We start from the raw sequence: 12,600 nt of genomic DNA on the forward strand, positions 1-12,600 counted from the left end.
TTCTCCTTTCCATTTGAAGCATGGCACAACAACCAAATCATTTGCCGAGATCATCAGCTAAGAAGAGTCTGTTTGTTTTAAGAATTTACTATCTTTACTCGAGATGCCTAAAAATAAATAAAAAAATTATACTCAGGGAACTAATCAAATTGTGCGTCAAGACCATCAACTTTCTCCTCTCCATTATACTCGGAAACGCATCATACATGTGTATGCACATGCATTATTACTATATAAAATTATAAAACTCTTTTTGCACTCCTTAAAAAAGGTTTTCTTTCATAGTCTTATTCATTGATCAGGCATATATTAAACTAAAATAATATAATTTTTTTTTGAATATTAATATAAAATTTTGTTGTTAGTCATTTACCCCTATAATACCATTATATTAGACCAATAGATTTATATATATTAAATGGTTCACACTAAATAATAGGTTATGTTCAACATTAACAATATGCTAGATTATGCGTTTTATCAATTATATATATGATTATATATGATTTAGATCTAATCAGGACATAATCAGCACCAATTAGAGATAAGGGCAAGACCATTAGGGACAATATCAGGGCCAATCGGGGATAGGGATAAGGACAAGGCCAACAAGGGGCACATACAACACCATCAAGGATAAACCCAGCCTAATCAGGACAATCAGAGCGGGAATGAGCTTACTTTAGCCCGTTAAGATACACAGTCATAGAGAAGAATCCCGGGCCATGTATTTGGGTCAAGACAAAACTAGGCTTAGCAAAGAACATTCCAAGACAGGGATTGAGATTGAAAAACCTGGCCTAGCCGGTGCTGTCGCAGCCTAGCCTTGTGGGAACTGAAACCTATTTGGTGGAGGAACCGTGACAAGGCAATTTGATTTGATTAATAGCATCAGCTTCATCTCCACCTCTTTTTCTTTGTTGGTGGCTTCTTAGAAAGTCCATCTTTGTTATTATAAATTATTTCGATCCCTTGGCCGGCGATCCGTCCGTGGCTGGGGATATACACGGTCAAGAGTGGTGCTGGCATTGTTGTTTCGACTCGGTCAATTAGTCATGGTTTATTCTATCAAACATTTCTGCTCTTGTTTCTTCAGCGTTTGCGCTGTTGGGACGACTCTTCTCTATGATTTATTCTATCAAACAGCTCGTTTGCGGTTGGAAAACCAGAACCGTGACGATCGACTTTTTTTTTTTGGTAAGAAAGATACTTTACTGATTCAACAGAAATCCTTTAGGAAGATCACACATAAGGGAGTCAAAAGAATGACCCATGATAAAAAGGGGGGTGGGGAATGTAGATATACACAGCTCTCCTGAGAGATCACAACATTTTTTGCCAACGTGTCTACCATAAAGTTAGCCTCTCTGGGAATATGCATGAAAGTGCAATTAGTAAAAGAAGAGGCTATTTGCATAATGTCAGCAATTAAGAGAGAGATTTTCCAGCTGTTGCGGGACATCGGGTTTTGTAAGGATAGCACAAGCGCTTGGTTGTCGCTTTCCACACATACGGGAGACAGATTGAAATCCCGTGCACGAGCCAGACCTCTGCAAATGGCAAGAGCTTCCGAGATAAGAGAGTCCTGGCAACCTATACCTTGGCTAAAAGCGAAAACCATATGATGGTTATTATCCCGAGCTATGCCACCGATACCAGATTTATGCCTTTCAAAGAAGGATCCATCCACATTGAGTTTGAAATGCCCTGGCTCCGGGGGTTCCCATCTGACTAACTGTGGTGGTTTTCGAACTTGTGATGATGGGTAAGGGGGGGAGTAAGCGACCATAGCATGTTGGATTCTTTGCAAGGCTTCCTGGATAGTTGGTTCTTGAGAGGAATGGGTAGTGTGATTATAATAGCCCCACAAACTCCACAATGCTATTAGGGTGGAAGTGGCTTGTTGTTTGGAAGATGAGGTGAAAGATGATTGGGTGACCATTTTTTGCAGATGGGAACTGAAAAATTGGGAGGTCTCCCCTTGAATTAACTGCATAGTGTTCCGTTATTGTAGAGTGAAAGGGCAAGAGGTAAAGAGGTGTTGTGCCGATGTGCTGGGATAACCACAAATATGGCACTGAGGGGGTATACTACAACCACGCTCCCACAATATATCTACTGTGGGTAACTTGCCATGGATGGCCTTCCATACAAAAAACAAAATCTGAGGTGGAAGTGGGATATGCCACAAACATAGCCAATTGAATTTAGGGGTTGGGATTGGGGAGGTGGATACTTGACGGTAAGCCGAACTCACAGTGAACATACCTGAGGAATGCAGTTTCCATATGAAACGATCTGTGGTCAAATGGAGTGGGAGGGGGATGCCAAGGATCTTAGTTGCCACCTCCAAAGGCCACCAGGCGAAGACTTTGTCCCTATCCCATGAAGTCGTCTTGGGGTGAATAAATTCAGACATGTTTCGGGAGAGTGTGTTGCCTGGATAACAACAAATATCCAGTGGATGGTCGGGTATCCAGCTTGGGTCCCAAGGGCTTGCCTGACGTCCATCACCAATTTGGATGAAGAGACCCTGACGTAGGAGATCCCTAGCTTTAATCATTGATTTCCATCCCCATGAGGTTGTGGGTGGTGTTGTTGCTTCTAAGAAAGAGCAGTGCTTGAAGTATTTCTGTTTCATCAGTCATCCCCAAAGGGATTTCGTGGGGTTGAGGAGTTCCCATGCCTTTCGAGTCAGAAGGGCGACGTTAAAATCCGCGGTCTTTCTGAGATTAAGACAACCATTGCGGGTAGAGCTACAGATTGTGTCCCACGAGACAGTGTGGATGTGTCTTTGGCTGCCATTAGCCCAAAAAAAGTCTCGAGACAGTTTACCAAGTGTGTGTGTGACTGAGACTTGAAGTAAGAAGCAAGACATGAAATGAGTAGGCATTGCGGCAATTGTGGATTGGATGAGTACCTTCTTTCCGGCATAAGATAGATGATTGGCCCGCTAGTGTTGAAGTCTTGTGTTAACTCTATTGAGAAGGCTATCACAATGCTTCTTTTTGAGTTTTCCAGGAATCAGGGGTATCCCTAGGTAAATGTCAAGCTCCGATGTAGGTGTGATGTGAAAGTGAGTAGAGAGATATCTTTTGAGTGTCGAGGAGGTGCTTGGGCTGTAATGAGCTCTGGTTTTTTGAAAATTCAATTGTTGTCTGGAGTGAGAGCAATAGTCCTCAATGATTCTATGGAAGATTCTGGCTTCGGCAGTAGTAGCTTGATCAAACAGGATCAAATCGTCAGCAAAAGCTAAACGTGAGATGCGCTCCGCTCCTGGCAAAAGCTGGATGCCTCGTAGTTTTTTTGTTTGCATAGTCAGCTAGAGGTGAGAAGTCAAGATTTCCGCACAAAGAACAAATAAGTAGGATGATAAAGGATCACCTTGTCATAAACCTCTTGATGGGTTAAAGGGCGACAGGGGGGACCCATTAACAAGCACTGAAAGCTGAGTGGTAGAAATGCACTTCATGACCCATTCTATCCATCTAGGGGGGAATCCATAGCTGACTAGAGTTTGTTCCAGAAAACTCCATTTCAGGCGATCATAGGCTTTGCTCATGTCTAGTTTCACAGTCATAATCCCTTTTTTCGGTTTTTGTGCAAATGAATTTTGTGCATTATCTCATGAGCGATAAGGACATTATCCTGAATGTGTCTACCTTTGACAAACCTATTATGCTACAAGGAAATGAGCTTTGGCATAATGTGTTTCAGTCTATTGACCAGAATTTTTGAAATGATTTTGTAAGTCTTGTTATAGAGACTGATCAGACGGAAATCACCCACATTAGCAGGGTTATCTACTTTCGGAATCTGCACGAGAAAAGTATGATTCATTTGGAATCGTTCATTACTATGAGTTGACTTGGACATCAGCTATACTCTGTAAAAGCAATTTCTTGAACGGGAAAAAGGGTCAGCCGGCGGCTTCAACAAAATCCCATGTGATGTGAGTTCCTCTATCAAGCTAACAGATTTTGTTAATAAAAAAAATATTGATCACTTCCTCTCTCGTTTTCCATTGGTATTTTAGAATATTGTTTAAGCCGAGAATGAAGACTGGGTGAGAGTCAGATCATTAATGCATTGATTATATTATTCATGGGATGCTGATCCCGTTTTTTTTTTTTTTTTTTTTTTTGAAACCAAAGAAAATATATAAATACATAAGAGGGATAATACAAAAATAAAATAAAAGAATATATAATTTCTTTTTAGACATGAAGGGTTGACTTTCAAAGACGCGTTATTATAAGAGAAACATGTGGAAATATTAATATTCATCAATTAAATATTTTAGTATTCATGAATTTTTAGTTTTCTACATGTTGATTATTTCTTCCCTTAACTCTTCCCACAGCCTATATAAGCTCTTCAGTTCTGTCCCAATAGGCCAAGATACAGCACCGTTTTGCCTCCTTAACTTCCATAGTTTCCTCTATTTTCTCTATAATAAGCTAGCTCTTCTCTTAAACCGTAAACAGTACTTCACCTTCTTCTCCATTCACCATCTTCTTGTGAAAAAAGCATGGAATACGAACAATCCATGGTTGGAGAGACATATTGGCATCCAAAGGCAGACCTTCATCAACATGACAAACATCCCATGATGAGCCACAATTTATCCATCACCAGTAGTATTTTGGACAGGAATGATGCCCGTAGCCGTCGATCGGAGTCCTTTGGTATGCATGACATGGAAGTCACTAAGTATGATTCAGCAGAAACCAAATTTGAGTGGTTGCGATCACAGTTGATCGGACACGACGTTGAATTCAACACTCCTTTTGGGAGACGCCTTCTCACCTATGCAGACCACACCGCCTCCGGTAGAAGTCTCCGATTCATCGAAGATTATATCAACAATAGTGTTCTTCCCTTTTATGGTAAGTTGATTTGATTGAATTAGAGCATTTGATGCTTTTGATGATTGATACTATCAAGCATGTAGGTTGCTAAACCTCTTTCTGGTTGGGTGCATGGCCACAGGTAACACGCATACTAGTGACAGCTACGTGGGGCTCAAGACCACCAAGATGGTCAAGGATGCCACTAGATACATTAAGAATTGCTTAGGTGCAGGACCAGATGATGCTCTCATATTCTGTGGCTCTGGCACCACTGCAGCCATCAAGCGCCTGCAAGAGGTGATGGGAATCGCAGTGCCTTCAACCATGAGAGATAAGATATTATCAACCCTACAGACTGAGGAGAGATGGGTGGTCTTTGTTGGACCATACGAGCACCACTCCAACCTCCTCTCATGGCGTAACAGCCTAGCTGAGGTGATAGAGATCGGGCTTGATGATGATGGGTTGATAGACATGCGAGCTCTAAGTCACCAACTTGAGTCTTACAAGGATTTCAGGCGTCCTATGTTGGGATCATTCTCAGCATGTAGTAATGTTACTGGAACATACACTGATACACATGCCATCGCCAAGCTTCTTCACCAGCATGGAGCTTTTGCTTGCTTTGATTACGCAGCAAGGTTAGAATATATTATTAGTCTAGATAATGGATGTTTCTTCAATTACTCTCTTATCTCATTGTTGATAAAAATTATTTTACTTTGATACTTGCAGTGGTCCTTACGCAGAGATTAACATGAGATCTGGGGAGATAGAAGGCTACGATGCTATATTCATGAGCCCACACAAGTTTGTTGGCGGACCTGGAACCCCTGGCCTCCTATTGATGCACAAGGCCTTGTACAAGTTGAGTTCTTCTGCACCTTCCACTTGCGGAGGAGGAACTGTTGATTTTGTCAATGCTTTTAGTGAAGAGGTAAGCCTCCTCATTACTCTAAGTGACTATTCCTATATTTATCATTGTCTGACTAGTTAATTACTTTATGAAGGGACTGTTGATTAGCTAATGTATGAATTAATTCATCTGAATCAATATGCAGCACACTTTGTACTACAAAGATGTGGAAGAAAGGGAAGATGCTGGAACTCCACCAATCATCCAGAAGATAAGAGCAGCTATGGCTTTTTGGGTGAAGGATTTCATGGGATACAGCGTGATTGAAAACCAGGAGCATGTCTACATCAATGCAGCAATGCAAAGGCTTCTTCCAAACAAAAACATATGGGTGTTAGGGAATACGAGTGCTCCAAGACAAGCAGTACTCTCTTTCGTGGTTTACTCTACCACCAATTCTTCCTCCTATGATCAGAGCAAAGATGGAAGAGGTAGCAACAGTCTATATATGTGGGCCGAGTCGGGAAACAAGAGAGATAAACCTCTCCATGGGCCTTTTGTCGCAAAGATCCTCAATGATCTTTTTGGAATCCAAGCTCGAGCTGGGTGTGCTTGTGCTGGACCCTATGGTCACCATCTACTTGGTGTCGATGAGACTCATTCATTAGCTTTCCGTGATGCTATACAAAAGGTGAATCCTTAACTGCTAAGATAAATTAATCTTTCAACCTCACAAAAATCTGGCAAATGATCTTCTTCAATTTACTCCCACTAATCTTACTTTGAATTTGCTTTGATAGGGTTACACTGGTGTAAAACCTGGGTGGACTAGAGTTAGTTTCCCTTACTACATGTCAAAAGAAGAGTTTGAGTTCATTCTAGCTGCATTAGAGTTTATTGCAAAATATGGTCAGCGGTTCCTTCCACTCTACAGCTTCAATTGGAAGACTGGTAACTGGACATTTCAGTCTAAAGCTTTCATGGAGAACATACTGGGGGAAGATTATGCACCACTAGACAGTCCTCTAAGTGAAGCAAAGGCTGGATTGAAAATTAAAAACAACGGATCGAGTTACGGTGGAGATGATCATAGTGACAATCAGAAGATCAGCAATGAAGTACTCATAGGAAAATATACCAACTACTTGGAGATTGCTAAATATGTTGCAAGTTTCCTCCCCAAGTTCCCTCCACATAGGAGGGTTCCCAAGGACATAGATCTCAGCCTTGCGCATTTCAGGGTGTAGAGAGTTAGCTCTCTCTTTCCCATCTTTGGGCATCTCCAAATATAGCATTATATGATGTGTTAAGAATCCTTAACACTATCTACAGAAGAAAAAAAAATGTATCTTAGAATCAAATTCCATTAATATTGTTTTTACTCTACTTGCATTGTAATTCTTTTTGTTCTCCAACTATCTACTCTAGTGCTTGTGAAGTGTTCTTTTTTTCTTTTTGGTAAATGAGGTGTTCTGTTTATTAAACCAAGTTTCATAATAGGTAATTTTTCTTTGCTTGAGTTCTGTAGATATGTGTCCCATTTTTCTTTTTGTCCTAAATTTTTGTGGGTAGGCGTGGGGAGTGGTGGGGGCAAGGAATGAATTGGCATTTGTCACACCCCACGCTAGGCATGCCAAGTCTATCTAAGTGGATTGAAATCCTCAGTGGCACCATTCCTAGTGGCCATCCAGTAGCCCCTACGAATGGGCGCCACATGTCATGTGAAAATTCAGGCCTTTGATTAATTGCACACTTGTTTTTCTATATACCGGTTCAGGTCTAAATTTAAACAGTACGTTTTATCCAACCAAATCATGATATCTTGACTCACTTTCAAAAGAGAAAAACAGATAGATCAAATCTGCAAACCTCTTCCACAACGTATGACGGTCAGTATTGTCCAATCTAATGGACTTTTTCACAACAGAATTTAATCATATCTCAAAGAATGGCTCTAATGTTTGAATGGATGATGAATATAACGGTTTTAAATGGCTCTGCACTTTGCAATTGCAAATTTGCAATAATGGATTATTGAAGAACATCAATGGAATACTCAAAAAAGTGAAGAAGATCATAGATTAAAATCTCCATGGATTATTAATGTAATAGAAATTTAATGCTGATAAATTCAAAATAGAATCCATTGTCACTGGAATCTAAGGAGGAGGAGTAGAACAAGAAGTGGAAGTAGTCCTTGGGAGAATAAAGAGGAAGCAACTCATGTTCAGAGCTTCTTGGAGTAGTAGTGTGAGGAAAATGATGCAAATAGAAGCATTTTTCTGCAATTTCTCTCTGTTCTTCTTCTTCTGGCGTTAACCTTGTTCAGCCTGTGTAATGCAAATTACCTATCAATTAAAATAAAAAGAGTATAGAAGAAGATCAAGAAAGGCCTTGAGGATTTGTTCGCCGAAGTCTTTGTCGACTCCGGCCCAGGGACTAAATGCAACGACTTCGGCCGGCGATGGCGACTATATGGGAAGAGGAGTTGTGAGTCAAGGGTGAGTGCAAATCAGTGATTCAGTTTGACGGTTTAGCTTTATCAATGAACCTCATCAATTCGATTTGGTTTAACAACAGATTGAGTAGTTAAACTATACAATGGTCAGGATATGTTGTGAAACACATGGCATTGTTTGGTAGGCCGGCAGCTGGATGGCTGCTGCTTTACATGCTGCAGAAGAGTTAAACCCCTACCTAAGTAACCCAGAGTCCCGTGATATAGATCCCTCATTGGAGCACTAATACAGTACCATAATTAAGCATAATTTAGAATAGGGTAATATTCACACCATAATGCAAAAGATATGACAATATATGTATGATAATAATAATATATGTAAATAAAATTTTTAGGGCAGCAACATATAGACCCTGTGTTTGCAATCAATTACATCTATTACCGCTAAAAAAAATCAATTACAAATGCTCCCTTACTATTTCAGGAGAGTTGTCTATTTATAGTTTTCAATTTTTAACAGTAGGGGGACATCTATAATTTTCAAGGGTAGTAGATGTAATTGATTACAAATACAGGGGGTCCAAGTGTAATTTGACCAATTCTCTATAGATTTTATCTATAACAATAAATAAATAAATTATATTTAAATAAATTAAATATGAATTTAATATATTTATATAAAACTAATATAAAATACATTAAATAAAATGAAATTATTAATAATAAATATTGAAATTAATAAATGATGATAATATACATATTATAATATAACATCTTTATGATATATGTTATACAATTTGAGATACTGATTCTTTAATACTCCAAACATGTCTATATTACCAGTTATGAGGAAAATGGAGTGTAATATGTCAACCCCCTATGAGATGTGTGAGGCATAGAAACCTGTATAACAGCAACATAAAGCATCAAGTAATGGCTTAAACGGCTTCCACGCCTCCGCATTACCCATCTCCTCAGACAGGGGCATTTTGTACCATCACCATCTCCATACCTGTAGCATCATTTAAAAGAAGAGATTTCTCATGGAATGAGTTCCATCGAACTCATGAGGGGAAACAATCACATTCGTAATGCATGATATGCAACCCTATAAATGCCAAACAAATACATTTATCCTTATGCTAGTCTCTAATTGCTATACCATGTATTAAGCACAGTACCAATCCTCTATAGGAGGGCCACACTCATCCATATCATTCACTCAATGATAGGGTGTTTGAGGCAAGGGTCACACTCTGTACCATGACCATGGTTTATGAGTCTCTTGGTCCCATATCACTCATCAACTTATCCACAAGTTTTAATTATCCTTTCCATCCTCTAAAAGTAAAATGCATGACCCTTTTTATAGGACTTGTGCATGCTAGGGATTTGCCTAGCCAAATGCAAGGTCTTCTCCTTGTAGTGCTATCCATGGTTAAGCAATACAATTCCTCAAGCACCCACTCCTGCTGGTTTAGTATCCTCCACAATTCTAAGAGTATTGATCCTCAAGACACCACTATCGTTGGCATGACATTAACGGAACACTAGTGAACTTGGTATCGCCTCACAGCTTTCCCTCTATCTTTGGGCACCCAACGATTCCACTAGTTGACAATATAGGTTATCAACCTCAGTACCCCCATTGATAGGGTGGTAGCACTTAGGGTTTGTCCTAACCAATGCATCTGTATGGATAAATGGATATATTATGATGTATGAACATGTGTAGATGCATGCATAGTTGGAGGCAATGGCCGTAGCCACGACCCCCTATATATCATTTGAATGTCATTTTTTAACCCCACATGTCATTTCCATTCAATGAACCATAAGACATAAGTTAAGTAAGTCAAAATGCATAAATGAACCACATCACAACCAGCCACTTGTATGCACCCCATGAATGCATGACCTACTATAATATAGCATTCAAACATGCAACAACATACAAGGGCCAGAAATTGTAAATTGGATGCATTCTCATTCCTAAAACTAGCATCCAAATTCCCCTTACCTTGCCTTAGTGTTTGGCTCAATGCAAATGATGTTCCACTTTCGGGTTCAAGAACTTTTCTCCTGTCCCAATCCCAAATTATAATGTACACATGTTAGTGGTCTTGTAGGGTAAGTTGTTCACCAATTACAGTTCCTATTTCTATCAGTATGCATAGCTAGTCGATGCTTTGAAAACTAGTCGGTCATTGCAACATAGACTAGCCTATCAATCACCTTTGTTGTTAGAAATCCAATTTGGATTTTGGGTTTTTTCTTCCACAATTCTATGAGTTTCCCAAAAAAGGTTCACCATTCCTACAACCTTTCTAGGGTACAATTTCCCTTATATTAGCTTCTAATCCAATTCCAGTATCTAAGATTCCATTTTGCACTTCCCTTGGGTGAAATCCCAGTTGGGCTTATTTACTGATGTAATCATAGTTTTAATACTTTAATAGACTCTCCTAGGTACAGAGAACATGCATTTGGTTTTAGATCTAGAAAACTCCCAATGTTTTCCCCAATTTCTGACATCAATTGATCGATTGCTAGGCCTAGTCAACCAATTTTAACATTTTACCATTCGAATTTGGTCTCTGCAGTATCATTTTTGGTTACTCCCATCTCATGCATGCCAAAGTACTCCGGGTATGGGCATCATCAAAGTCCACAATGCTGCTTCTCACGGACGAACTGTTGGTCATCATAAAATGTTTATCATGGTAATGAAGGTCTGCCTTTGGATGCCAATAGGTCTTTCCAGCCATTGGTTGTTCGATGTCCATGCTTTTTTCAGAATGATATGGTGAATGGAGAAGAATGTGGAGCACTGTTCACTGTTTAAAAGAAAAGCTAGCTTATTTTGGAGAAAATAGAGGAAGATAAGGAAACAAACGATGCTGTGTCTTGGCCTCCTGGGACAGAACTGAAATGGGTTTATATAGGCTGTGGGAAGAGGTGTTAAGAGAAGAAATAATCAACTATAGAAAAGTAAAAATTCATGAACAATATTAATAGTCCCTCTTGTTTCTCTGAGAACGCGTCTTTGAAAATCAACCCTTCATTTCTAAATAGAAATTGACGACTCCTTTTACCGCCAACTTCCAGTTCTAACTTCTCGCGTCACCTTGATTCCATCACAGGCTTGTGTTTGAGTTGTGGTAGAAATAATTTTTTTCTGAATCTGTGATGGCTGAATTCTGTAAAATAGAAAATGGAGTTCCCTATTTTACTTTTTCTCTTGATAGGTAAGTATCATCACAATAAACCCAGGCAAGATCAGCATGACTCATGTCATTGATAATTTAATCAATTCAATGGTATGATGTTAACCATTCAATCTCACTCTCACCCATTCTTCCTTCTCGGCTTAAACAACATTTGAAAAAATCGATGGAGAAACGAGAGGAAGCGGTCAATATTGATAAAGTCTGTCAGGTTGATTAAGGAACTCACATCACATGGGATTTTGTTGGAACACAGCTGACCTTCTTTTTCCTGTTCAACAAATTGGTTTTACGAAGTATATTAATTGTCCAATTCAAGTCTTGGTAATGATCGGGTCGTGCTTCAGTGCTGCGCATTAAATGCAGATGAACTGTTTGAGAAAGAGTCGACCCAGCCATAAATACCATTATTTACCCACCGAAGTGACCTAATTATCCTTACTAACCCACTTAATTCCCTTGCTGTATTATTTCACTCTACGTTTAACCCAAAAAGGAAAAGGTTTGGGCGATTCACCGACCTCCAAGCTGTATATCACACCGTCCGGTGAGGCTGCTGTCTCTTTGGCTATCTTTTCCAAATATAGTGTGAAGGCCCCTTCTCAATAGGTTTAGAATCACCGGAAACTGGACATCGTTCTACGATGGATTCCAGCTGTTAGCTTTGTCCCCGTCATTAGAGTAATAATGTAATGGTAATATTTATTTTACCTTAGATTTTTTATTTTTTTATTGCTTTCTACAATGATCCTATTGATTTTAATAAGGTAGTTTTTATATTTTGTCTACATAGGATTGGTAGGTTATATTATTATGTGGAGGTGATCGCTCCATTTTATGTTTCTATATCTTGTATCCTTCCACATAAATCTATCCGATCCATATCCACTCAATCTTAACATGGTATCAGCCTAAACAACATTGTCTTCCTCTATGATGGCTTATTCATCTCAGCCACCACCACAACTTTGATTGGTAACTGCTAGAATCGTGAGAGATATTTTACGTGGTTCAGTTGAGTTCAACCTACGTTCACAGGAGAGTTTTAGATGTTTTCAACTCTGTTTTAAGTTGTGTGCATGGCTTCTAATATATTGGTAGAGTCCTTGTTCATCAATGTTCTAGGAATCTTGTAGTTATGATCATATAGATTCCCTGAGTTACAATGTTTGGATTTACATGAAGATAAGAGTTTTAAATTAC

General features: G+C 39.3%; 1 protein-coding gene across 1 annotated transcript; it reads left to right on the top strand.

Moving 5' to 3' along the window:
- The first annotated feature begins 4,384 nt into the window (after positions 1-4,384).
- On the top strand, positions 4,385-7,146 carry LOC149002546 (uncharacterized). Its single transcript, XM_089137391.1, has 5 exons — positions 4,385-4,889; positions 4,993-5,494; positions 5,589-5,790; positions 5,915-6,400; positions 6,510-7,146. The coding sequence occupies exons 1-5, from the start codon at positions 4,532-4,534 to the stop codon at positions 6,954-6,956; spliced, it is 1,995 nt and encodes a 664-aa protein (XP_088993517.1). The 5' UTR covers positions 4,385-4,531; the 3' UTR covers positions 6,957-7,146.
- The last annotated feature ends 5,454 nt before the right edge of the window (positions 7,147-12,600 follow it).

Source organism: Hakea prostrata, chromosome 10, assembly GCF_041222555.1.
Source record: "Hakea prostrata isolate BN-2017 chromosome 10, UWA_Hpros_2, whole genome shotgun sequence".
In the NCBI taxonomy this organism is placed as follows: Eukaryota; Viridiplantae; Streptophyta; class Magnoliopsida; order Proteales; family Proteaceae; genus Hakea; species Hakea prostrata.